The sequence below is a fragment of the Diplotaxodon limnothrissa genome, linkage group LG20 (assembly GCF_057381915.1).
Source record: "Diplotaxodon limnothrissa isolate DT_005_m linkage group LG20, D_limnothrissa_male_GT1.1, whole genome shotgun sequence".
NCBI classification, from domain to species: Eukaryota; Metazoa; Chordata; class Actinopteri; order Cichliformes; family Cichlidae; genus Diplotaxodon; species Diplotaxodon limnothrissa.
The window spans coordinates 36,911,756-36,939,738 of record NC_140615.1 but is presented as its reverse complement, the minus strand read 5'-3'; the positions used below and the strand labels follow the sequence as shown (position 1 = coordinate 36,939,738).

General features: G+C 40.4%; 2 protein-coding genes across 2 annotated transcripts; both read right to left on the bottom strand.

The window, feature by feature from the left end:
- Positions 1–311: 311 nt before the first annotated feature.
- Positions 312–7,282, bottom strand: LOC146611416 (ADP-ribosylation factor-like protein 8A). Its single transcript, XM_085344072.1, has 7 exons — positions 6,892–7,282; positions 5,470–5,550; positions 4,641–4,714; positions 3,670–3,763; positions 3,254–3,321; positions 2,858–2,928; positions 312–1,346 (listed from the first exon to the last, which is right to left on the bottom strand). Exons 1-7 carry the CDS (start codon positions 7,012–7,014, stop codon positions 1,294–1,296), a joined length of 564 nt encoding a protein of 187 aa, XP_085200198.1. The 5' UTR covers positions 7,015–7,282; the 3' UTR covers positions 312–1,293.
- A 2,642-nt stretch (positions 7,283–9,924) lies between these two features.
- Positions 9,925–26,922, bottom strand: LOC146611415 (tyrosine-protein phosphatase non-receptor type 7-like). Its single transcript, XM_085345002.1, has 11 exons — positions 26,829–26,922; positions 18,772–18,938; positions 18,408–18,588; positions 17,592–17,676; positions 17,421–17,500; positions 14,903–15,040; positions 13,969–14,169; positions 13,147–13,343; positions 11,179–11,292; positions 11,009–11,093; positions 9,925–10,115 (listed from the first exon to the last, which is right to left on the bottom strand). The coding sequence occupies exons 2-11, from the start codon at positions 18,876–18,878 to the stop codon at positions 10,008–10,010; spliced, it is 1,296 nt and encodes a 431-aa protein (XP_085201128.1). The 5' UTR covers positions 18,879–18,938; positions 26,829–26,922; the 3' UTR covers positions 9,925–10,007.
- Positions 26,923–27,983: the final 1,061 nt, after the last annotated feature.

Here is a 27,983-nt window from a genome sequence, read left to right as displayed (position 1 = left end):
TGTGATAGCTGCATGTAATCACATGACCCCCGCTGTCCAATCAGCAGACATTTCAGAGCAGTAAACACTAGTCTAGTTAGACAACCATATTCGACTTATGAAGTAAAAAAAAAAAAAAAAAAAAACGACAATAAAAAAAAGAAAGAAGCAAAAAAACAAATAGAAAATAAAAAGCTTATTACAGAGATATGAACATAAACACTTCTTCAGTTAAAGTACCATTTCCTTAAGTCTGGACAGATCAGGTTATGTCACAATAAGATTATTAACATTATTCTCATTATTAATATCTTACAAAAAACAAAATTAACAGTGCAATAAAAAGGTATTTAACTCCTCACTCCGCAAGAGAGAGAGAGAGGAGACGGCGAGGGGGAGGGCTTGGTGACAAGGAAGGACAGAACGAAGGTAACATCCAAAAGAAAAGAAAGGGAACAGAGAGGGAATACAGTGGAGGAGCAGTTTGCAACAGACGGAGGAGGAAGAAGAGGAGGTTCTCAGGATTATACGAAGGATGGAAGATATGGAGGTAGAACGGGAAAATGGGAGAAAGACGAGAAGAAATAAATGATTTGTGGTGATGGCATTTGGAGGGGGCTGAAAAGGCTCATGGGAAATCTTTAGGAAAGATGCACACAACAGCCGCTCATTAACCAGCTAATAATGCTTAACATGTGTCTTTATGGCCATTAATCGAAAATAACAGCTTCTCCTGATCATTAAGACTAAAAATGGCTGAAAAACATTTGATCGTTTAAAATCAGGTAATGATGGCGGCTGTTGTGCGAATCTGTAAAGATGCACAGATACCACTTTTCCTGCTGTCAGTCGTCTTTTACCATGCAATCATGCACAGTACTTACAGGTTTTAATGTGTCTGCCTTCATACATGAACAATACAGGTCGGTTCTCTACATAATGCTTCTTTGAATAATGCTTTGAAGAACCAGAAATGGACCATCTAGATCCTTCTGCAGATGCAGGCAAGCAGCCCAAAGTTTGCTTATTGAAACAAAATGGTTGTTTGTTTGGGCCATTTTGTGCTTGTGCTGATTTTGGCTGCATCAGTGCACACGGGGAAATTCTGTAGCCGTGGCTTTGCTTTGGTTTCTTATGTGTTCAACCTGCTATGATACTTCATCAAAAAACAAAGAGGTATCAGTGCATCCAAAGGTGTAGAGGGATCAGGTAACTGGGGCTAGGCGGTATTAAGAGGGGTAGATGACAGAGAGGATAGCTGGGGGGTATTGGGGTAGGTGGGCTTGGCCTGTACTGTTGGGAATGTGTCATTTCTCAGGAACTCCTCTTAGTCCTGGAGTGTTGGATCAACCACTGAAGAGTGATGTCTGCAGAGAGAGATGTGATGTCAGCATTGCATAGAGGCGCGTGAACAGAAATCAGAGAAGAAAAGAAAAGTAAAGAGCAACTTTCAGTTTTAGCTCTTGGCTTGAAGCTCGTTTCTTTAACAAGTTTTATATGTGTAAACACTAATTGAAAACCGTGTACCCTTCAGGCTGGCCATGATGTAAGCTCAGACTGTTGATGGCTCAGCTCTTCTAAGCTGACACATCTCATATACAGAGTGAGCTGGTTAAGCTGCTCCAGCCGGCCCACAGCTGCTCATCTGCAAGCCACTTTACATCCCCAGTTCCTCCATTCAGGCCGTTGCCAGAAAGGGTGTGGATGTCCCATAAATGAGCCATACTGGTAAAAATAAATGACTGTGGATGGGACCATCAACCTTCTTTTGATTATAATGGTGTTTAATCTGAAGTTAAAGGGGGCAAACTTTGTACTGAATATGGTAATGTGCAAATATATATTATATTTGATTATAATATATTGGAGTCTTTGAACGCCTACAGCCTGAAGTCACCAGTCGCTTTCTTCCTACATGTGTTTTCTTTTGTTGTTCTGACTCCACCTTAGCCTGATAAACAGACTCATCATCAACTACTATATCATTGACAAAACGAGTAAGAAATAATTGGTTTCATGATACTTCTCAGCACTTGATGTTTCGTAGTTAATAACTGAGATGTAAAAACTTGTGTCAGACATATTACAGGGATGCTAATGGGACTGTGAGAAATAAGGTCCCCAATGTGCTTTCATAAGAAGTCAAAGCTTTCTTTTTCTCACATTCACACAGTTGAGATGGGCTCCAGTGGCCCCGCGACCCTGAACTGGATAAACGTGAGAGAAGGGATTGATGGATGGATAAAATAAATATGAAGATCTATAATTAATATATTATATTCATTAATACTGACAGTTTTTCTATTCTTTTTTGGTAATAATTGTCTATACAAACTCTTTCATAGTGCTTTTTTTCAATAGCCCGACAGCACTATGAAAGCAACTGCAACATCCTTTGATGTCCACATAAATTCTTGTTAAATGATGAATGAAATTTACTCGTTCATTTAAAGTGACAAAATCAAGCCATTTTTTAACAGCTTACCATCACAACCTATTGTTTCTGTGGTTTACGCATGCATAGCACGTGTCTTAATGGAAACCAAAGTTAAGGATCGGCTATCTGCACTGTGTTCTGAACAAACCTCTTGTCTCTGTGGTCTCATTAATGTTTCTCAGGGATTTCACTGCGTCCAGAGACAAAAGTTATCAGCCAAACACACGTACACACGTTTGTGCAATTTAACAGACACTGAGTGTTTTGCTGGTTGACCTTTAGGTTTTTGCCAGAAACTTCAATTTGGCATGGAAATGTAATGATGTGTTTGCTTTGTTTCCACAAAATAACAAAACTGTTCTGAACATAACTTTAGGGCTAATGCACAAAGAACATACGTTTTTTTAAATTTATGAGCATGTGTGTGTGTTTGTGTTGTACCAATGTTGTCTTTCTCTTTGCAGGAGATGGAGTAGCAGCAGATCTCTCTGTCCTGGATTGCCGACAGGTTCCTGATAAGAAACAAACACACACAAGGTCAAAGAAAAATGTATTCCACTCAGAAGGATTTTGAATTTAACTTCGTTTTTCGAGCTAGAATTCATCAAATATTGATGTATGGAAGTGTACAGAAATAGAAAAAAATATGTGACGTCAAAAGGTTGTTTTGCCTTGAGAAAAAAATGTTTGCTCACTGGATGTTTTTTAGGCATTCAGTGAAAAAGTTAATTTTGGACACTGAGTGTGATGATACTACAGCCAATGCACCAAACGACTCCACAGGGGAACATCAGGTCTGAGTCAGAAGTGAGACTCAGCGTGTTGGCGTGGACTTACATCCTCTCTATGAGCTCCTTCTCATCCAAAGCTCCTGGTAGGTCTCTCTTATTCCCCAGAACCAAAACCTGGAGATGCAGGTGAAACAAAAATCAGCTGAACATATTGCAATATTTAATTTTACTTGTTAAATGGCAGCTGTAAACAGCAGACTACCTGCGTAAATAAGGAAAAGGCCTGAGCTTGATCTAAGTCAAACAGTTAACTCTGGTTATTTCTTAAATGTGCTCTCCCCTCATTTCCTCTAGTGGCTTGATAACTGCTCTTCTGTCTGTTTAGCTTCTGCTAGGTTCAGCTGGTTCCCATTTCATGTTGTGCATCAATGTCATGTGTCGCTATCAGCTTTGTGTTTGTGTAAGTCTGGCTCAGTGGGAAAGCTCGGCTCTGCTTGGGTCAGTTGGGTTTGTTGTTCTTACAGGAATCCCCTGCAGCTGCGGTTTGTCCAGCAGGTTGTGGAGTTCATTCTTGGAGGCTTCAATCTTCTCTGGGTCTGCTGCATCCACCATGTAACTGCAACAGGAAAAAACAAAAAGCAAGAAAAAATTAAGTGGGAAGGTCGAGGGCTGAAAAATAGTCAACACAATAGTGGGAGAAAAATTCTTGCTCCTCTAAGGTCCACTAGAGGAAAATCAAGGTCCAGAAAGAATAATTAGGAGCTTCAACTGATTCCAATGTCTGAAATGAGCCTCTTGACCATGTTTTGTTGTTTGTGCCTATAGCAGCCCTTAATGAAATTATTTGACATATATCATGACTTTATGTGAAGTTAAGAGTCTAAAAATCTGTTCAGCAGTAATTCTATTATTTCAATGATCTGCTAATAATACAGGACAGCGGGCATCTCAGGTATCTTTGTGTTAAATGTGACAGTTTATGTATTGCTTGCATTAGCTGTTAACTAAGAACTCCATCGTCTCATCTAAACACGGTCACTAAAACACTCCAAAATGACAAAGGACTAATTGCTAAGACTGTCCATGGTTAATATACAGTATATGGAAAACCTGTGTAAAAAGTCATCAACTTGACAAATAAAATTTGCTTAACTTCACATTTTAAGATATCAAGGTTGATGAAAATGTTTGGGAGCCTTTCAGTATCACTGTTACTGCATCTCAGCTGCATTTGCAAACCAACGTTGGTGCTTCTTGTTACATAAATCTGACCCACATTCACTGCAGCGCTCCTGTCACATCTCAACAACACAACTGGGTTAATATGAGAATCCTGCATTTCTAAAGATCAGTTTCAAGGGTTTTTCTAACATGTGTTCATTAATCTGACCACTCATACCCACAGCAGTTTTACAGCTCAGGGCTTGCACTTTTTATTTTTACATTTAGGTTCTATAGTCAGGAATATCTCAGTTAATGAAACCAGGACTTACACGATAGCGCTGACTCCTCGACAGTAACGCTCCCACATGCTCCTGAACCGAGGCTGACCGCCAATATCCCACAGCTACAAACACAAGGAAGAAGAAACTAAGTGAGAACTACAAATTTAATATAAACTACAAATTAAAAGGCAAAAGAAATAATATTGATAAAAAAGTAAAAATAATACCAATATCATTATTTTTGTTAAAATTGCTGTTTTTAAAGGGTTACTGAAATAGCTGAGACACATATAGTGTATAATGCTAAGTACCAGAATGATTGCTATGATTTATAAATTGAGGACTTCAGTCCAAACTTCAGTCAGGAGAACAACTGAGATCATTCATCCAGGTTAGTTATTAATATACTGCAACAATATGGGAACAGAGCAGCTGCGAGAGAATTCAACATTAATGAATCAATGTTACGGAAGTGGAGGAAGCGCAGTTTTTGGCTTTCCCCATATTTCAAAAGTGCTTCATCTCTTTGCTATGACTGTCGCCCACCATAATTTGCAGATGATAATGGTTGTAGCCGCTGCGATGCTTTCGACCAAAACAGGCGCAGCTTGATGACATCATCAACATGTGCTATCGCAATAGAGCGATATAGTCAAAATCTCTATCGTTGGCCAAATTTGTATTGTTTCTATCGTATATAGTTTCTATCGCCCACCCCTACCCCCCCAACACAAACAACAAAAACCCCCAGCTGTTTTGTATCCCTTATAATGCTAAATACATGTTTTATGGATTATTGTTTCAAATTAATTTGAAAAAAAAAAAAAAAAGAATCCACAAAGCACACATGACAAAGGCAGCAAACGGAGCTATCAACCTTGATGGTGACGTTGCCTTTAGTGATCTTCCTCATGTTGAATCCGACTGTGGGAATCATGTCTTCACTGAACTGACCAGACTGAAAAACACAAAGAAACGTACAGTTATACAAAGACTATATCATAAAAGGTGCAGAGAGTAACTCTGACATCATCCACTGGCTGGTAAAGTTCATTTGGAAAGTTTAGCTACTCACTTTATGTGAATCAACCGTTCAGATAACCACAATATAAATAAGACTTTTGGAAAAGACAAAAACAATATTGAGTTCTCACTAAAATAAAACATACAGGAAGTATCCTAAGTGTTACTTTTGTATTTTAACACTTACTTTGAACCTATATATATGAAAAATAAGGATATCCACAGCTCAGAGCCAGCTACAGCAGCATGGCCATTATAAAGTTTAATCATTTTCATTGTTATGAAAACACCATTGAAGCTTGATTTTTGTTTTGATATGTTTTCAGTTATAGTTTCGTAGAAAGAAAATCTGAATCTGCAAAATATCAGCAGGTCACAGAAAAGTCTGAAATCATGAAGGCCAAAAAGTTGGCTTCCAAAAAGTTGAACCCCCCGCCCCCAAACAAACAAGCTTAGCTAACACTAAACTTAAACAAAAACTACAGTGAAACTACATAGAACATCTATAAATTGTAAATATAAACTTAACAGAACATTGTTCTCCTAGTTTTTTTAAGGGAAAGACGAGCATTTATGGGAAAAAAGCATATTTTATAAAGCATCTTCAGACTTAAAGATAATAGAAGTGAAAACATGTGCAGATCTAATATCGGTCACACAGAAAACTGATGGTGAATCAATAAAAGAATATGAGCCATAAGAATAATCAATAATGGTGTCAAAATCAATAAAAGACAACCAAGGAAACCTCACTGAGTTAAGGACAATATATGTTAGTGGGTCACTCAATCATTAACTATGTTACTGGGCAGCACAGGAGGCTAATGAGGTATGACAGGGGGGTGACTAGTGTGTGATAGGGTAGGTCAGTGACATGAGCTGGGCAGGGTCGGGTTGGGCTGTTTGGGGGGGGGGGGGGGCGCGCCCATCATCACTAGACATGAAAGTCTCAACAGCGGCCCTGATAACAGGGCTAAGCATGACAGTCCAGTCCCAAAGGGTGGCCTTCACTTCTGTCCAAAGCCCACCGGTGCAAATGTAAAAGCAGTTGTCATAAATTATCGCTCGATCATGGGCTTCATGCGAAGCCTTAGCAGCTTCTATCACCGGGGGGGCATGAAGTCGGGCTGCAGCTCTGTGCAGAAACTGATTTAACAACCACCTTATCGACTCCTGTTGGAGACACGCTGACCTCACCGCTGCAGGACAACAATGGATGCAACCAGATGCTAACTGACAGCTGGCACATCTGCTAGCAGTTAAAAATTAGCCTTACCGCTATCACATTAACGAAGGTCGTCTTCCCCGAGTACTGCAGCCCAACTAGGGTCAGTTCCATCTCCTCCTTCCAGAAGAGCGCCTTGAACCAGTCCAGCAGCTTGTTGATAAGGGCTATCATCTTTGTCTTCTGCTCCTAATGCTAATGCTAGCTGCGACTGATGCTGCTACGTCTTGATGGCTATGCTAGCTTGTTAGCTGGCTGGCTAACGCCCCGACAGTTCTGGTGTTTTGGAGGCTGACAGTCACTATGACAACCGCGGACGGCACCGGGAGAACCAAACACACCGGTAGGCTTAGCATGTACCGGGGCACGGGTTTAATCAATCGGTGTTTTCAGCCTCAGACGTCTGCTGTGGTGTTTACTAGCTACGCCTTTTACTCACGGCTATGTCAAATACGAAAGTAACGCAGCTCATCACATCCGGTGTGGCACCCTTCAAAATAAAACAGTACACAAAAAACGTATGTTCAAACCTTATATTAAACAAACGTTTAGCGTGGGCACGTATACATGTATACAAGAAGGTCTCTACAGTAAATAAAATTAAAGCTGTTTTAGTCTACAGTTTTAATTTTCATTAGGTACGTTTAAATTGTTAGTTAACGTGTTGGGGAGGGGGGGGGGGGGGGGGGTTTAGGGGATACTTCCTGTTTGGGTGGGGCTGATACATGAAGAAGAAAGCAAAGCAAAGAGGAGTCAGACGTATGTATGAGTGAAACACTGCCCTCCTTCGGCTTTTCACGCTAAAAAAAATACAAAGTTTTTTTTCCTTTTTTCTGGTTTAAACTTCATAATAATAGAAGTTTATCACGTTAGAAAAACACACATTCTCATTTTTAAAAAGTTTGCTTTGCTATATAATTATTTAACTTGGAGCACTTTCTTTAAATGAATTCATAAAGGACTGACTCGGGAATGGCACCAGGGCCACCACTAGGGGACACCGTGAGGTGCGTCATTCGTGAAACACATTTGGCAGTAAAGGGAAGTAAATATTGTAATATCTTATCAATGACGAATAACGAGTCATTTCAGATCAAATTTTAAGGCACATCTCTAGAAATGACGTTCTGCAAACCAGATATATGTATTTTGACCTTTTACATCCCCTCTATAAAGAAGACTGTCGGCTGCTCTCTGCCCTCCCAGCAGGGCTTGTACACCTTTGCTGCCTCACGAAGGCCAAAAATGTTTAGAAGGACCCCTCGCATCCTCGATTTAACCTGTTTCATCTCTTGCCCTCTGGCAGCTGCTACGGGGCCATCTAATTAAGGACAACAGGTTTCAACAATTTTTTTTAATCTAAGATGTATAACAATGATGGGCCTCAGCAGACATCGATGATCCGTGTCTCTCTCTTCTTCTGACCTACCTCTCTGTCAGCTTCTCTCGTCCATCTCGCTCTCTCATTGCTCTGTGTTAAATCATATAAATATGATTTAATGTGTTTTGTGCAATAACTTTCACACAATGTACAAGTTATTGCACATTATGTGCGAGGACAGTCACCACTATGAAATAAATGTTTTTGTTTCTGGAATAATTAAAGCTAATATGAAGCACTTACTCACTGTGCATGTCTGCATTATTAGCAATTTTCTTTGCAATATTCACGCTATTGATAATTGATTGTGCAATAAATGCATTATTAGTAACACTTTAAACATTCATCTTTTGCACATTTACTGTTGAAATGATTGTATGTTTCCTTTCTTGCATGTGAAATCGTAGGCTCTTAGTTATAATTCCAGTAATATGAAGCCATTCATCTTAGAGTTCAACATGAACCTGGAATGGACCCGTGATTCAAGTCATAATGTAAAAATGAATTAGTCATAATTTTAATAAAGTGTTTCCCATTTACAGGCACTGAAAGTAGATGGGATGGGTCATGTTTTGCCTTGATTATGTCAAGTGCAGGACTTAAGGCTTTTAATTAAAATAATTGGACAAATAGTACACGTGGCAGAATCTGAAACCAGAATCACATTTTGTTAAAAGACCATTTTTTCTATAACAAACTTTGAACATCGGTCACGGCACAGATCATTGTTTCCAGGCAAAGCTGCCCCAGTTTCATGTCCATGACACAGAGGACCAGAAACAAGCACCAGCGCCCTGAATGTTTGATCTGCTTTCTGATGATTCACTTTGAACAGCTGGCAGCTGAAGGAATTTTGAATGCACAGCAACACCAACGAAAAATCATTTCTGATGTCAGGAGGTGCGCTGTTTGAACAGAAGAATGTTACATCTTTTAATATTTTTGCTCGAAGGGCTGAAGAAGCATTTTTCTTCAGCATACCACCCTCATCTCTGGACACAAGGGTCCTTACATGTTTACCTGCTGTCCAGATATTTCCATAGGGTGTACTTACTTATTCACAGGACTTTATTGGAAGCTTAAAACATAGAATTAAAATATTTAAACTTTCTGAAAAAAATTTAATGCAGAGCTGGTCGGCTGAATGTGTCCTTTAAAAATTGCTGAGTGAAAAAGTATTTATATTCATAATTTATTGATCTGATTGTTTTATACACATTAGTCTCTAAAGGAGATCAAAAAACAGCAGATTTCAACAAGGCTCAAGAGGTGTTTTTGTTTCATAAATTAACAGAATGGGTCAAATAATAAGAGAGAAACATGGTGATCCAATGATTTGTGATTGTCAAACATGCCACTGCTGATGTGACAAACTGTCCTGGTCGCATTTCATGAAGAGATCTATGTGATTTGTTTTGATACCCTCAAATGTTCTGACTATTAAAACATGTCTTCATACTTAGCAGGCCATATTTAGAGTTAAACAAATGAATGTGTGTGGTAAATAGCTGCTCGAAAAATACCACAGCCAAGCCAATGAATATTCCTGCCTTATTTTATTTAATTAGTCTGATTCAGTCTTAGTCTGTCATGAACATGATGCTTTTGATCTTCTAATTATTCCTATTCTCTGCTTGTTCAGTCAAATTGGAGCCAAACACCAGTTCTTTGGGGCCCCTGTAGGATCCTCCTCGTCCCCCTGCTGGTGCATCAGTTCTGCTGCTGCTGGCGTCTTTCTCCTCGCTTCTCCTGGACTTCTCTGAAGACACTGCTGGTTATCCAGGTTCTATGAGATCTTCCTGTTCTGTTTGCTGTGTAGCTCGAGGTTCTGCAGCTGTATGCTGACCTGGTCCTCTGGGTTCTGCTGGCTCTGAGGCAGTGTGCCAGGCTGGTTCTGTAAATATTCAGAATTGGTACACTGTTTACAACCTCAAACCAAAAATTACAGACGCAGCTGTCCTCTGATGGCTGCTGTGGTTCAGGTGATTAAGGTGCGGCTGATGTTACATGTTTCATTGCTAACACACAAACTGTTGTTTATTTGGATTCAGTTCCAACCACATCATCCTGCCACCACAGACATGCACCACCGCACCAACTGTTGATGAAAACAGTTCCCACCAAGTTCTAACTATTTTGGTGCAAAGCGCTGTGCAGCAATGACTGCATATATTAACACTAGGCAGCAATCTGTGGCTGCAGCGCCAATAATGGCCACTCGAGGCTCTAACAGTCCCCACAGACTGTATGAACAGAGTCAGTGTGGAAGTGCCTTAAAGCTGCATTTCTGGTTGTTTACAAGACTGTGGCTCCCGTTGCACTTACTCAATACAGCTCAGTACAACTTATCATGTCATTTGTGGTAGCAAATACACTTAAAAAACAGGCTAAAGTAGGGTATGCTCACAGGCTTGTGATGGACAAGCCTGTGAGCCTATAGTGTCCCTCAGTATCATGCTTAGATTCAGGCACACTCCCCAGGTCTAGTTTAAAAAACTGTGCCCCAACTAGTGGGTCACACCGCCACGATTGACTCCATCTTTTATATACAGTCTATGAATTGTCGCATAGGGCACATACCCGACAACAACACCAGGACCCCCAAAAACTGTTTTTATAGTTGCTGCCACTCAATGTGCAATAAATCTACAAACACATTTAAAGAAGGAAAATCAGAAAACTAGACTTTTTGAATGATCTGTTTGTTGTTTTTAGACATTTGTATAAACCACTGGGCTCAGAGCTGAAGGCCACAGGCAGCAGTCTCGGCAGGGTGCTGCTGTGTACCTGTTTCTGCTGCAGCTGGGAGCTGTACTGGGCCAGTGTGGAGTACAAGAACTGGTACTGCTCTGAGGTCTGGATCATACCGCCCCTGCAAATGAGCAGACCACAGGTTTTAAACATGCAACTGCATGTTAAAGACGGACTGCAAAGGAAAGAGAGAGGAAAACACCTACCTGTCGAGTCGAAGCTGACAAACTGTCTCCAGGACATCAGCTTGCCCGGTTTCTCTGAGCTGCTGACAGCCGATAGTGCTGGCTATAAAACAGCCTGTCCGCCCGATACCTGCACTGTAGAGGGGAGGACAGGGGAGATGTTAGGAGAACAGCAGTGTAGATTTAGGATGAGTATTGTATTCATCCGACTCATCCATCTGTCTCATCAACACAAAGAACAAAATCTTGATCAATCAAATAATAATCAAAGTTTTTAGAGCTCCACCTTTGGATGCAGTTCTTACTTGAGAACAGGAACAATTACAAAGATTGTCTTGTGACAGTCCTACGATATTCAGCTAAAAAGCGGCTAATGTGGAGGAGATGATAGGGAAGGTTTCTAGAAAAGTTGGTAAGATCCATGACCTTTGTGCTGACTTTTCTTTGAACTCAGTCACAGCAGATTTATTTACTCTTTGCTCAGAATCTCTGGTTTCTGTGTGCTTCAGGCATGCAGCAGCATATTGGTACTCAAAGACGTGTGTCAGGTCACCGCAGCCCCATCGCTTTAAACTTTTATCTGTCCTCTCTGCTGTGGTTGGCTGCTCAGTCAAGGCAGCCACCCCTGCTCTCAGGCAGGAAGCAGCTTTCGACACATCGGCCGCGGCTCTGGTTTGACACATCGCAGTCTGTTCACCCATAACCATCACGCTGCTCTCAGCGGATGTATTTCAAGAGTGGTTTATTGATGCATGTTTTAACTTCTGTTTATGGTCCTCACTCTCCTTTATGTACACAATGTATTTTATATTTTACTGTATTATTGTCTTTTTGGATTATTGCAAAGCACCTTCTTGTGCAAAGAGGTCTATACTTCAGTTTAAAAACATGTTCCTGAATGGTCACACAGCTGCCTTGTCGTCAAGCACAAGTAAACGTAAAGTTATTTTTGTAAAATTAGTTTGTAAATCAGTTATGTTTTGTGACTTTATTTGAAGCAAATTTTTTGCACACAAGCTTTTATTTAGAAAATTCTTTTGCCCTTCCAGGGTGGGACTTGTTGCGTTTATTTCAGTGCAGGAGAAAAATGAAACTGTAGCTGGTTAGCACTTAGTTCTCTTTTACCAACGTTGTTTATAAAAACATGGTGCAATGATCAACTTCTTCATTTTAATGCATAAACAGCATAAACAGCTGTTCTGTTCTCTTGTGACTTTTTCATAATGAGATTTAATTGGCCAGTGGCCTCTTCTGTGGAGCCAGCTCCCAGTTTGGATTCAGGAGACAGACACGATCTCTACTTTAAAGATTAGACTTAAAACTTTCCTTTTTTAAGAAACGTAAAGTTAGGGCTGGATCAGATGACCCTGAATCCTCCCTTAGTTACACTGCAATAGACCTGCTGGGGTTTCCCATGATGCTTTGAGTGATTCTTCTTCACTCACTATGTGTTTATACACCTCTCTGCATTTAATCATAAATTATTATAAATCTCTGTCTCTCTTCCCCAGCCTGTCTTTGTCCTGTCTTCCTCCACTCATTGCTAACCAATCACAGCAGATGGCCCCGCCCCTCCCTGAGCCTGTTTCCGCTGGAAGTTTCTTCCTGTTAAAGGGAGTTTTTCCTCCCACTGTGCTTGCTTGGAGGGGATCATATGATTATTGGGGTTTGCACTCTATCATTAAATAGTCTTTTCTTTACTATGTAAAGCACCTTGAGGGGACTGTTGTTGTGATTTGGTGCTATATACTAAATAAAAATCAAATGAATTGAGTCGTAGCCACTGGAGCTTGACAGCAGATTTTATTTATTTGGCTAACTTGTTTATTTCTCTCAATGCTGTGAGCAAAATGAAGCGAGAGAAGTGACGCTTTAGTTGAGTAAGATATGACACCTGTCTGTGTTTCGTCAGGTAACGTGAACTAACCAGAACCAATTTTATCCATTTTGAGAAATCACAATTTTTTTTGAAGGAAAACTAAAACTGACCTGCAGTGGATGATGATTGGTCCAGGGCTGGAGGCGGGCGCAGAGACTTCCTGAGAGCTAGAGGGCGGCACGAGGGACTTGCTGTACGTCTCCACCTCTTCCACCAGCCTTAGATATGGAGCTATGCATTGTGGGATATGATGGTCAGGCCAAGATGTGAACCAGTAGTGTCTGACGTGTCGACACTCTGAATGGAGCTGAAAGCACACAAACACACAGTTATCAAACAAAACCAGGTGCACAGACTCAGGTGCTTCTGTTGGTTTTATTTTGGAAACGTGCATTTATAATAAAGTACTATTTTACTTCTTCCTAAAATTTAAAAAGATTTTAAACCTTAAGTAAACTAAACTTATCAGCCAAATGTGAATGAATTGTTTTTTTTATTCGTTACAAAGATGTTTTTGTTAGACTGACAAGGAAACCCACATGGAAAAGAAATAGTAAAAACTTTAAAAGACGTAATTTCATTTTCACTGATCATGATTCTGCTTTAGTTCACTCAGCTACTTCCACTCACTGCTATGAATGTACAAACCTAATAACATCTTCTAGAAGCTTTAAGAAGCTGATAAAAGCCTAAGAAATATTTCATAAGTCTGTAATCAGAGTGGTTTCACCAGAAAAAACCCCAAACACCTCTGCAGATGTCTAATCGGTCCATCTTTGTTTAACCACAAAGCATTTAAGCAGTGCAGCTTTGTAGAGCAGGACTGCAATAACATCAGTCATCCATTTAGACAGTGATCTTCAGAAATGACAAACATTTAACACATGGCTTCATCTGGCTCATGGAGGTGAAATCTGCGAACTCTACTGTACCTGAATCTCCATATCTGTGACCGTGAATCCGTCTTTCTCTCGGCTGTCTTTCACTCTGATAAGGAATCTGCCGATTTGTCTCGTCTCTCCTTCCTCTTCATTTTCCTTCTCCCTCTGCCCGTCCTTCTCCTCCGTGTCTTCGTCCTCCTCCTTTACCCTCTTCGTCTTGTCTCTCGGCTGTGGCCAGTACACCTCACATTTCTTCAAACAGACAAACAGCCAAGTGTTCAGATCCATAATCAGATGGATGTAGCATGAATGCACAGCTCAGTGCACAGTAGAATACAAGAATAAAGTCACATTAAATGGAGTAGAAAATATACAACATAAATATATATAATAAATATAATAAATAATAATAAAAAGCAGCTTTCTTTAATGGACTCTGTACATCATATTTACTGATGAAAGCTGGCCTGCCAATCACCCACGCAGAATTTCTTAATACAGAGGAAGCTGCGTGAGTAAACATGCATGACTAGAACTGTGGTTGTTATTTTGTGCGATATCTGTGTTGTTGTGCAACAGCGAATTCAGCTGCGACTTCTAATTTAACGTTGTCACTTTAATCAATCTGAACCTTGGTGAAAAGGCGCTGCTGTGCTCCATCTTGAATACAACGGCTCCCAGTGTACTGACAGTCCACAACAATTTTGGCTGCTCATCACTCAGGCTACCTGACAGATTTGGCACCCTGTGAGGTCATCCTGTTCCCCCGAAATAAAGTTCAGGTTGAACTTTTGACACAATGGAGGAGATCCAGTGAAATGAGGACAACCAGGGAGTGTCTCAAGAGCGACAGCAGTGCAGAGGAGGGTGTGCCGCTGCATAATGTCACTACTTCAGTTTGTTTTTCCACAAATTTGCGGTGCAGCACAGCTATTACACAAAAGGATGAAATGAACACAGGGAAACAACACTTGTGTCTCCTCACCTCGTTGTTCTCCTTCAGCCTCGTAACCATGACGATGATACTGCTCCTCTCCTGCCACACCATGTCCCAGAAGTCTCCCACGGTGTGCACCATGGGCCCCTGGGTAGCGATGTAGGCCCTGGGAGCCCCTTTGTAGCCCTGCCACATAAAGAGCATCAAATCTCACAACAATCAGTCAGTAAACTTTCTCACAGTATAATGCTTTACTCTGAGGTCAATACCAGGACACTAGAACCACTGGAGGTTCTAGTGTCAAAAATGTAGGTATAGGAAGGAAATATTTAATGATATTTTGGAGGAAACTGAGACTTTAGTTGTCAAATAAAATAAAGAGAAAGTCCACAGAGTTCTGTACTTGTGGTAGAGACATCTAGGGGACACCTTTTCAGCATCGTAGCTGCAGCAGTTGTGTCTTTGAGACAAAGCACAGTTCACCCAGCCCCGACGCCACAGTTTAAAGCATGTTTTACATCCTAATTTCTATTTTAGTGTTCTCTGTTTCCATCTCAGCTCTGATTAGGTGACTGACAAGCGCATTTGCTGACTTGTGGACCGGGCATTTCCAGACCAGGCTTGCACAAATCAACTATGAGGTATTTTCCAGCAGAGCTGGATGCACTCTGACCGTTTTCTTCGTGTTGTTTCATTTCTCAGGTTGGTATAAATGGATGCAAATGCAGATTAAGAAATGTCACTTGTTGTTTTTGTCACACACATTCATCATATCCCCTAGACTTCTAAAACCACCCTGGCCTCACAGGGCAGGAAGTGAATGATTCAGATTCAATAACAACTGTCAAGGGTCCAACCAGCACGCCACCAAATATAACAGGAGTTTAACTGAACGGGCAGATGAATGAATGCTACTTTTTACTTGTTGTTGCACATCAGCAGAGGCAGCAGGTGCTTCATGAAAACTGTCAAAAATTAACAACACAGGCGCACACTCCACAAACACACACAAATTGAGCTGAGGCTGCACAGTGTGAGGGATGCGTGGGCCATAAGGGAAGACAGGGGGAGGGGGAGTCGGGGACATGTCACTTCCTCCCTCACTTCCTGTGGTTTTCCTGGTTGCAAACTCCCACGCTGACAAACCGACGGCTCATATCTGAGTTTCTGTTTGTTTAGCTGTCCAACACACACACACACACACGCACAAAACACACACGGACACACACACACGAGAAGACACCCACGCAGAGTGACAACGCTGTCACACACTCTATCAGCTTGTTTCCTTTTTAATAAAACCCTGAAGGAAACATATTTTCTTTTCTGTCACTTGACTCATTTAATCCAGGACTAAGTAATAAAATGAAACGGCTCAAATGAAAGAAAAGACATTGTTACTGAACCTGAGATCTCAACAACAGTATCTATTTTCAAAAAACTTTATCTGCAGTACATTTTTTCAAGTATAGATAATAAATATACACTCATAGAAGATGCAGCAGCCCTGAAGATGACAGCCCAGACTCTGACAGTGCAAGCCTTTAAAAGCTCCTAATCATCCCAGCACAATTTTAGAGTTAGGAGAAATGTCCAGGATTCAGTTTCTCTCTGCTGCGGTACGGCAAGGATCTCTGATAAGGACCTCTGACACGTCTTTTTAAACCACCATGAGCCTGAATTAAAAAGCCTCTTAACCGTCACTTTCTGTCTTTTTTTCTGTTTTTAGGAACAACACTGGAAATAAGCCATGGAAATTTCATAGGGAGCAGCCATCGGAAGATGGAAAGGATGGACATAGTCAGCAACAATATGTTTATGTTTATGTTCTTTATGCCAAATTCTGACCATCCAAATGTTGCAGCAGAAAACATGTCGGCGGTCTCATTATACCAGGCAACCTTCTGTTTTCCAGAATACTTAATGTGGTCTTCTGCTGCTGTAGCCCACCTGCTTCAGGTTTCCACATGTTGTGCATTAACAGATGTTCTTCTGCGTACCTTTGCTGAAACATGGTTATTTGAGTTACTGTTGCCTTCCTATCAGCTCAAACCAGTCCGGTCATTCACCTTTCACCCTGAGAACTTCCACTCACTGGATGTTTTCTCTTTTTATGACTTTTTTTTTAACTCTGTGTGTGAAAATCCCAGTATTTCTCAGCAGTTCCTGAAATAGCTGCCATATTCAAATTCGCTTAAATGACCTTTCTTCCCTATTCTGATGCTCAGAATGAACTTCACCAGATCATCTTGACCACATGTCCAGATCCTTTGAGCTTCTTTCCTGTGATCCTGTGGCTTAGATGTTTGCTGATGAGTGTATACTATCAATTTTTATTTAAACAAAAAATATATTAGTTCCAGAAAATATATCACACTTTTCATTAAACCATTAAAATTAGCAACTAAAACCACAAGAGCACAACATGCTCATTTGTGCTGAGACAAAAAAGGAGATTACAGAGACCTGATGTGGTCGGTGGGAAAGGCCCACCTGACATAGAGTGTGAGATGACAGAAATCTGTGGGGTTAGTTGACTTGGTAAGAAATAATGTTAGACTCTTACCCTGATGTAGTTGGCGTTGATGTAGCGATCAGGCCCAGGTTCATCGTCCGGGTTCCTCAGGATCACTCGGCTCTCAGGGTCTAAAGACAAACATACAAATAACGCACGGTGATAAATGGGAATAAACACACCAAGAGCTTTTCTACTGAGGTGAGACGGACAGTAACTGACTGGGGAGGATGGTTTTGTATCGGTCTTTCATCATGTGTCCCGGAACATCGAGGTCAGCAGCGTTCACAAAGTTCGGAGGGATCTTCTGTTGGGGAGACGGGAATATTAATGAATGTTAAAACTGTCCTGAAAGTTGGAGAGTTTAACAGTCTCAGAAAGCTATTCCATACCTGCTAGAAAGCACTAATTCTGGAGTAAATGTTCAGGATTTTAAGGTAATTGGTGGATCTGATGTTTTCTAGATATCATAGCTTTGCTTTTGTACTGCAGGTACATACAGTCGGACAAACAGGAAGGAGAGGAGGAAGGTAAAAAATTTCATAGACATTTGTTTTCAACTGTTTTGGGCAAAAGACTCCAATAAAGACTTCACAATATGAGCAATTTGAGGGGTTTTCCATTGTCCATGACAGTACAAAGTGCAACACAAAGTGATTGTGCTTCACTGTGTCAAAACCTGAACTTTTCAGAAGTTTCAGAATGCAACCCCATCATCCTGAGCTGATGAGCCATCTGCGGTGTTTATCTTTTACAGTGAAGACTAATATTCAGCAGTGACAATCATCAACATGAAAATTGGGCCAGTTTAGACTTTGACACAGTGCTGCTTGTAAGACATGAAGCAAATCACAAATCTACTGAAGGTAGACCTAAAAACACGTTCAATCCAGAATCAGCAGTTACTGCTGGCACGTGTTACATGCACAGCAGGAACAGTTCAAAGTCCTGCAGATATTTAGTTTGTTTCACCTCATATTTCCCTTTTGTCTCTGCTTAATTTTAATGTGTTGAATGTTTGCAATGTTTTGAGTGTACCTGGTACTCTACATTCAGCGTATTTGTGTCAATGGCAGCTTCCTGCAGCAGCGTGTGTGTGAGTGGTCGTGAGGAGGTGTGAAGCAGCTGAAGCCACACCTCCTTTGGGGTGGAGACAGAACAGACAGTCTCCACCCCCAAAGTGTTCACATCCAAAAGAAGAGACAAATTAGAGCCCCGCCTGCAAAATAAGAAAACATTCAAGAGAAAAAGATGATTGATAGCAATTTTAAACTAACTAAAGAAAACATATATTGAGAGTTTTAACAAACACATTTTAGTCACAAAAGTGTAAATTTAAAAAATGACATTTTTAGAGGACTGAGGGTTTTAGAAAGCAAGATTATGCATAGTTAATGCTCACCTCTCCTGGAGCCGGACTGAAGCTTTGCGAGGAGGTGTGGTCAAGGGTGGGGGTGTCACTGGTTCCTCAGCAGGAGGGGAGGCGGAGTGCACTGCTGACATGCTCATGGTGAGTATAGGTGTATTTCAGTGGTTGGGTCCTCCTTATCTGCGCCTCACCACAGCATGCTGCAGTACAGAGAGAGAAGCCACTATGCTCAAGCGTCACTGCACCCACCAAAGTCTGCTGAACTCTGGGAAAAGAAGTACACACTGTTTCTGAAGTTAATTTTTAGTCTAAACTGTAGATAAATGATTTTGGAGGTTTTTTCTTGTTTTTTCTGTAAATGTGTAAAACTGCGTCACAAAAAATTAAGACGTCACAAAGGTGATGTTCAAGTGTAAAATCAGCCAGTGAGATCTACACAAAAATGTAAAACAGGCTTAAGTGACTTGCCAATACAAGTAAGAAAGATTGAGAAAGATTGCTGACTGGGAATTACGTTTAAAGCAACGCCAAAATGTTTTAACCTCTGTTTTCGACCGTGGCGTGAAAAAAACAGCATGTTTTGATATGAGACACAGAATATAAACCACGAAGAAGACAGAGGCTCTCTTTACCAGCCTCAGTGAAATAAACATTGCTGGAATTTCAGCTGTTTTTTGGTAAATGGTCTGTATTTGTATAGCGCTTTACTAGTCCCAAAGGACCCCAAAGCGCTTTACACATCCAGTCATCCACCCATTCACACACACATTCACACACTGGTGATGGCAGCTACATTGTAGCCACAGCCACAGCCTGGGGCGCACTGACAGAGGCGAGGCTGCCGGACACTGGCGCCACCGGGCCCTCTGACCACCACCAGTAGGCAACGGGTGAAGTGTCTTGCCCAAGGACACAACGACCGAGACTGTCCATTTTTACATAAATTTGCTTATAAATGACTTTCTGTGAGTTCACATCCACTCTTAGTGCATTATTACTATTAGACTGATGCATCCCGATAACTAATTGAATTTCTGAATAGATGATCATGCATCTGGTGCTGCTTCTGTTGTATGCCTGTTAGTATTCTGCTCCTGTGCATTTTGGATCAGCAGTAGTTCTTCTTGGCTCTAGTCTGGCAAAGATTCAGGTCCATTTTGCCTCTAGCCCAACCTGGTTGAGTGACAACATCAGTCTAGGCACGTCAGGAAGAAATACGAAGACATTAGCAGCTTTTATCATGTAATTATGGTCACAGTAACTCAGAATGCATCATAAGAGAAAAATACTGAATATGACTCATGGGCCTGTAGTACAACAGATATTTCCCACTGCTTTTTATAACAGCTAAAAATACAAGCACTGTGTGAAAAATCAAGCAATAATATCTGAGAACCTGTATTGTCATTGTTATTACAGCAGAATGCAGGCAGCATAAGATGAATGACCGTTACAGCCCCATGCTGAAACATGTGGCTCTGCAACTGCATGACTTAACTGTATACAATTAGAGAAGCTACAGTGCAAAAAAACTGAATAAAGCGGCATTTTGGCATTTCTAAGCCTTTTTGTTGTGGCCAGTTTTCCAAAAACAGAAAGTGTGTTTGCACTCACCATTCTGTTCCTCTGTTGCTTCTCAGCTTCACTTTAACTTAAATTTCTGTTCTGTTTTGCCATTCAGGAGTTTCCAAACAAAATAAGAAGATCACACTCCACGTGTCGCTGCTGACAGCCCTCGTGATCGCAACAGTTCGTTGTTGTCATCTGACATGCTGAACAAATTATTAATGCGATGATGAGGCAGCGCTCTCGTCAGACGGAGCACAGATCTGCCATCAGTACCCGACAGACGAGACCCGATGAGCGCTGGTAGCAAACTCAGCCTGAACCCTGATGAAGTGAAAACAAGTGTGTGTGAATAAGTGTGTCTGTGTTTGTGTGTGTGTTGTCACTGTTCAGTGTGTTTCCACATCAGTTCGGACCTGAAACGTTTCAGCGTGTCTCCATCGGAAGAGAGTTTCCTCATAGCAGGAAGTCAGCACGCCCACACTTACTCAACACACTCATACAAACACACGCCTCAGTCAATAGACTCAAACATAAAGGCCAGACTTACATATATTACTATTTTGATTTTTTAGACTCAATTGAACTTCACAAAATGTGTTTCTTTAGAAAGCTGCAGAGAGTTTGTGCTTGATGCTGTTGTTATGCAACTCGATCATGAGTCAAAACTCTACCACGAGCTTAGCAAAGTTTGGATGATTCACAGAGCTGCAATAGACAAATTAATGGGAAACACAGCAGGCTGGAATAAACCAGAATTACAAATCAACACGTACGTTATCTGTGCATTCACAAAACTGGTTTAAGTTCTCAGAAGTGCTGTTTAACAGAGAATCAAGATAGGAGTTAGATGGAAATGGACAATCGAGTTTCACCAGATTTTCATGGATGTCAAACATTCTCGTCTTGCTGTAATGAATTTTTGTTTTCTTTTTGTGCACGGCTCATTTGGGCTTTTACCTAGAAAACAGTAAATGTTATAAGAACCCCAGAGTGCAAACTGACAATAAGAAAAAATGCATATTAACGCTCTCTGGCTGCAGAGGCACCTTATCTCTTTGGTTATGGTTTAAGTAATTCTGGATAATCAGTAATAAATAGCAGATATAAAAAATGGGTTTAATGTTAGGGAGGTCCTGAGGTGAGGAGTTATTTGTTCCTCTGTGCTTTAATCTGGACCTCAGGACAGTTGGGGGCATTTGTTCAGCAGACCTCAGGGATCTTGACATAATGTGTAAACTTAAAAGATCACAGAGGCAAGACGGTGCAAACCCATGCAAACTCTGGCAGTTGGTGGAGGAGCTCCAATATGGGGGACATGAAGTCTCGCTTGCATCTGAAAATTAATAACTGTCCCGCAGCATTTTGGACCAGCTGCAGTGACTGACTGACACCTGAATAAAGACTCTTAAAGTCGAAGTGAAATGAATGCACAGCTAACGCTCTCAAAGTCTCTGAAACAGCAGAAAGATTTCATTTTTGTGAGTAGCTGGAGATGAAAGAAGCTAGCTTTGATGACAGCATTCACGTGTTTGTTCCTCGCAAAGTGCTTTTTATAAATGTTTAAAGAACCGAGGTCACAGAGGTCAGGAAACGTCTGAAACATGTAAGTTTGACGAATATGCAAAAAATCAGGAACAGCGAGGCGACTTCACAGCTCTGCATATTTTCAGGTTCCTGACAAAATGAACTTATTATGCTGAATCATGCAAACATCGGGATTCTTCTGTCACCTAACTAGAAACCTTCAATGTGGCAGCTGGAGGTGATTTTACTACTTCCATATTTCTGGGTACATTTTGAATGCATCATAACATGCGAGTTGATTTATATTTCAAAATCTGCAGTTTTAAAATAAATGGTATTGAGTGCAAAGCACTTTGTTTATATTTGAAGTATTTGGAGTAAAAGTGCAACGCGCCATAACATAAAGATGCTAAAGTATTACATTACATTCCTCTGCTGGTCCTATCCATTCTGTCATCCAATCATGTGGAGGATTGTAAGTTAACTGTATGTTAGTCCTACAATACACACACACACACACACACACACACACACACGAACACCACACACCCCCTCCTGGACACACCCCTGGCCATAGCAAACGCTAAATCTTCAGGAGGTTGCTTGTTGTGCACAACATTTTCCTGGAAACACCGCATCCTCTCGAGCTTCTAATTACACTCATGTAACAAATTTAAAACAATTTGTTGCTGTGGGTTATATTTATAGTTAAAAGTACTCATCTTTTTAGGTCCCATGAGATGAAACATGGGACAGTTATTGAAGAGTTATCGACGGTTTTCAGAGATAAGAAGAGAAGAATGTCTGAAATTGATCAAGCTTACCAGATGTTTCTTAGCCATGATGTTCTGTGTAATTCAGGTCTGTAAGATGTAAATCCGTCTCTGATACTGAAGCTCCTGCTCACTTTACTCGCACAACTAATAAACTAATCAGCAGCTCAGCAAATCGCTAACTAGCACTGGAATAAATGGGTGCTCCCCATTTGTTCTCTCTCTTTCCCACCTTCCTCAAATGAAACTAATTACTTACTGACACACCGGGGGCAAGAAGAAACAAGTGAACGGAGAGGGAAAGTGATAGTAAACGAGGGAGAAAAAACAGAACATTAGGTGAAAGAGAGAGAAGAAGCAGCAGGAATAGACTTGTCCTGTTTTTCTGGCTGTTATTACCTTGGTTCAAGGTGTGCAGGTAGAGAGGGAGAGGCAGAGAGACCTGAGGGAAGAGAGAGAAAGAGAGAGAGAACGAGTGAGAGGGAAAATTAGTCAGAAAGAAAAAGAAGAAAAAAGAGATGGAGAGATAATGAAAGAGAGGAAGAGTGAAATGCTCCGGGCGTTGATTATTAACACACCAGCAACAGCTGCTCATGAATCATTCATGTCAAATCACACAGCACATCGCTAACAGCAGCAGTACAGGAACATGCACTAATGTAACACGCATTCATATAAAACAGCAAAATAACAAACAGGAATATTAGCCGGCACCCCCTGACACTGATGGCTATTTACCACAGAGGAAACTTAAAAGTCAACCCTTTTTATGAGAAAACACTGACTCAACCTCACACCTCCACACTGTTTTTCACTCGTCGCTTGACAATGGAAAATTCTGTCCTTTGGACCTTTGAACCCCAAATGTGTGACTTTGTTTAAAGGACTTTCTGCTCCTTTAGAACATTTTTATTTTGTTTTATCGTGAAACTCCACTCGAGCCACCTGTTTTATCTCCCATCTCCCTAAAAGCTCACTTTTGACTGGGCTCTTTCTGGAAGCCTACTGAAGAGCAGCACACTGTACTTATGAGCTGCTCTCATTCGTTTTAATCTCAATATGACTTTAAATTGGAGAAATAAAGAATGTAATACTAGGCATTTTACTCCACCTGTTGAAGTGGACAGCATGTGGGACTGGATCAGTGCAGAGGGGAATCAGCAGCGACTGTTTGCTTTGTTACAAAAGCAATTTATGTATCTATGCTGCACCACACTTACTGTAGTCAGCACAAAAATGCTGGTTTTCTTTCCGAAATATATATCTCTAGTAATATTCAAGATATTCTTCCTACATCCAAGTAGAAGGGTTGGATCAGGCTTTCTAGAAAATATTGTGAAATTAACAGAGCAAAACAAACCTAGCATTAATCTTGCAGACGCGTCTAAAACCTGCATTCAGGCAGGTTAAATAGTCACTGGAGCCTAAAGACAAGTGGAAGCTAAATTTACTTGAACTTTTACACGCTTGCTAACAAAGACTGAGAAGTTTGCCCGTATTACTTTACATATTCTATATTAGGATTAAAAACAGTAACAGAAACGAAAATCTTACTCAAATCATTTATGGAGCCATAAACTCCACATTTGAGTCACCTGGAAACATGTAAAACTCATCTGGAGACTTTTCAGTAGGTTGCAGATCAAAGAGATCATTTTAGCTTCCAGCAACTTTTCTCCTTTTGGCTAAAAAACAAATGGCCTGCTTTTATTTTTTGTCAGAAATGATGGATGCATTCTTCCATTTATCTAATAGGGGCTGATGCTCATCCTAATTTTGAGAAAAATTGCACAAAACCCCCCAAAATAACACGACGATGGAGCTGCATCTAGGACTTTAATATTGTGCAGCAATAAGAGGGAAGGGACTTGAATTTCACTTTCACTAAGTGGAATTTAAGTGAAGTTAAAGGGGTGAATGCTCGGGGAGTCTGGACTTCATTACCAAATCCTCACAGCCAGTCACCACTGCGCTAATGAAAATATGCAAGACTGTCGTCTCAATTTCAATCATGTTTTGGTAAGAGAAGTTAAACACTATGTATTTTCATACTGTCTTATACCATCCATCCATCTTTCTATGCCATGTTATATTATATTCATATTATACTTACTCAGGAGCACAGGTACAATAACAGAACAGTCTACACAGGCCCTGAGGATTAATAACTGGGCTTTAAGTGGCTCTTAGATGTCTCAAAACTTCATGTTACCAGGAAGCAAAAGGTAAATATTTGCAGCATTTCTTCTGGGTGTTAATGTGCAGATTTTCAAGGCAGTCTATAACCAAATACTGTAACAAAAATATACATTTTGCTGCTTCTTCCTTTGAGTTATATAAAAAGGTTTGAATGACATGTTTTGTATTTTAGCAGCACAGCGATGCAGAGATTAGCTCCATCTGTTGCCTCACAGCGATAACGTTCTGGCTTTAAATCTATCTTTGTGGTTGCTGTAGGTGGAGATGTGAGATAAATAAAGCTGATTGGTCAGAAAGTCGTTCAAAGTGATAAACTGATGAACATCCATTTGAAATTTCTCTAGTTTTGCATGTTTTTTTAAAGTCAAGTTACATTAACGTACAAATTTCCACCAGCAGTTTCCAGCTGTGCTCTTTTCACAACGACAAATGCTCCGTGTGAAAAGTCTCACAGCAGAAGTTTCTTTACCTCCGATGGTACAAGACATTTTTTGTTTTTTGAAAGCGTGCTACACAACAAACTGAGTCATATGTTACTGGAGAAAATACTGGGCTGAAGTCTGCAGTTCAATAGCAACAAGTAATGTGCAATAAACACAAAGATGAGTGACAATATTAAACAAAACTGTTAATGAGTTTTACTAATGATTCTGTTTCTGGAGCGCTTCCAGAGCAAATGAATGCAACTCATCCAAAAGACTTCCAGGGTTTGACGGTTGGTTTGAGTTGATATTTAGAAACTGAGAGCCAGCGTAAGAATAAAGGCTGCACAGGGAAAAAAGGACAAACACTTTTCTGTGTTTGTAATGTGTGTCTTAATTATCGTGGTTAGTACTGGTAACCATTAGCAACAGTTTCTTAACCATTACTGATGTGGTTGCTACTTTTTGTCATGCTGGCTGTCAGGTGAGGAGAGATAAAATTAAAGAGAGGGTCGGATTTTCCCTTCGCTACTTATCTGTATTTATTACAGGTGACATAATAAGCCGAGTGGCCAAGAATCACATCACACGGGCAAATACTGAACCCACGGTGCACGTACCCCCCCAAACTGAAACACCCCCCAATATTAAAACACTTTACTCAGTGTGAAAACACTGAAAGATTATTTACAACTATTTAGAACCCAGATTGATCCATAAAGGATTTTGAAAGGTTTCTCGTACATTGATAACATCACTTAATACAGTAATGTTATTGTATGCAGTATATATAAAGTTAAAAACAGTCTGTGGGGAATAAACAGCAATGGTGCAGTTATAGTTAGTATAGGTAGTTGACTGTACTTTACTGCAGTAGCTTTTGTAAAGACATTTTGTGATCAACTACACATTTTACCAATGAAAAACAATATTTGCAACGAGATCACAGTTATGACTTTTAAGATGTTATCTGAAACAGTTAACATCAGCAGAAATATGTATTCACTCGGTCGTGGCCGGGTTCAGTATTTCTGTAAAACAACTTGCTTTTAAAAATGTTGAAATTACTTTAAAGTGGGAGGAGAAGACGCTCCACATCTAAAGCATGTTTGTGAAAGTTTTGTTGGTCACAGTTTTCACAAACAGCTGTTCCAGAAATTGAGGCTCAAATTTGTTCAGGTAAAATTAACTTACATAAATAATAACAATAATTCATGCACTACCTTTTTTTTTTTACAGTATATCTTGTCAGGTCTTTTAAACATTTAATTTTATTATCCTGATTTTTCCACAATGCGTGTGAGACATATTTATAAGAATAAACATTTTATTTAAGAATCTTATTTATATCATTTTTTTAATCAACACCTAAAAGTAATATTTAGTCTGAACATATTATTTTCAGTAGATGTATGTATAAAATATTATATTAGTACTTTACATGCACTAAAACAGATTTACCTTCGTTTTTAGCATCCAGCAGTAAAGATTGCATAAACTTTGTATGATAAAAGTTTGTCATTCATATTGTATTCCTGTTATAAGTATGTCCATCACAAGTATCTCACACTCAGGTTGCCAAATCCCCCCTCCTCCTCCTCACCTCTCAGAGATTCCCCGTATCCTTCGATCCTTCCTTCCCGCCTTTCTGGTCTTCCTCCTCCTCTCTTCTTTCTTCTTCTCTGTTCTCTTCTTCCGTCTCTCTCATCTGTTGCTGTTGCTTTCTGTTGTTCTCTCTTTACTTCTACCTTCGTCGCCACTTCCTTTTCTGCATCCACCCACTCACTCATTACCACACACACACACACACACACACACACACACACACACACACACACACACACACACACACACACACACACACATTTTTTGCGTACATATACGCTTTCTATTCCCCTCGTCCAAGGTTATGGGTCCCCCTTAGACTGCACGCCACAGGCTTTAACTCTGTGTATTTATTTGGTGTGTGTGTTTGAGGCTATCAGCAGTGTTTCACAGTGGGGCTGTACAAACTGATTTTCCACATCTTTTTTCTCTCCAGCTGTCAGATGAGCAGCACCAGGATTAAAACCTATTGGGACACAGCCGGGAAGGCTAACCCCGCTAACTTTATTAGCACTCACCACAGAAATAAAATGAACAGAAACAGACTCTGCTGTTCACGACTCTCATATCAGGAGACGGTTATGTGGCGGTGTGGCTGTAGGTTATTTTTCAGAGCTGAGGTGCCATTTATGTGCAGCTAAAAAGCTAATTTGAAAAGCTGATGGCCGTGTTTGCTGTTAGCTGCTGCGGTCTGCTGTTTACTGTCAATTAAAAAAAGACAAAAACAAAACGACTTCACAATCAAACGATTTTTTGTGGTCATCGTGTGAAGCAAATACAAAATGGAAAGTGAAACAAAGTCACAACAGGAAGGCCTGTACAACATGAAATTATAATAGTGATAATCAGACTTGATGAAATGTGTTGCTGTAGTTTCTCAAACAAATGTTGCATTTAAACTAAATATCTAATCATATTTTAGCTGGTTGTGGCACTTTGCCCGCCAGCATATGCTAGCTATGCAACTACTATGATATCATTCACTGGTTTTGGTTCTGCATTTTTAAGCCTTGGTGTTGGTGTTTAGTCTGGAATCATCTTTGGGAACCAGAAGTAACCATATTTGGACAAGAGGGCGCAGTGCTGTTATCAGCTAGCAACTCGATTAGGAAGCTGTACGGGTGCCCAGGCCTTCTTCTTCAGCTCTCTTTAG

Excerpts from the sequence above, each read along its gene's own strand:
- LOC146611416 (XM_085344072.1), bottom strand. The coding sequence starts at position 7,014 with ATGATAGCCCTTATCAACAAGCTGCTGGACTGGTTCAAGGCGCTCTTC. Across the intron at positions 5,551-6,891 it reads CCTTCGTTAATGTGATAGCG|TCTGGTCAGTTCAGTGAAGA; the intron begins GTAAGGCTAATT and ends TGTGTTTTTCAG. Across the intron at positions 1,347-2,857 it reads CAAAGAGAAAGACAACATTG|ACATCACTCTTCAGTGGTTG; the intron begins GTACAACACAAA and ends CTCTCTCTGCAG.
- LOC146611415 (XM_085345002.1), bottom strand. The coding sequence starts at position 18,878 with ATGAGCATGTCAGCAGTGCACTCCGCCTCCCCTCCTGCTGAGGAACCA. Across the intron at positions 15,041-17,420 it reads TCAACGCCAACTACATCAGG|GGCTACAAAGGGGCTCCCAG; the intron begins GTAAGAGTCTAA and ends TTTATGTGGCAG. Across the intron at positions 11,094-11,178 it reads TGTCAGCTTCGACTCGACAG|GGGCGGTATGATCCAGACCT; the intron begins GTAGGTGTTTTC and ends GCTCATTTGCAG.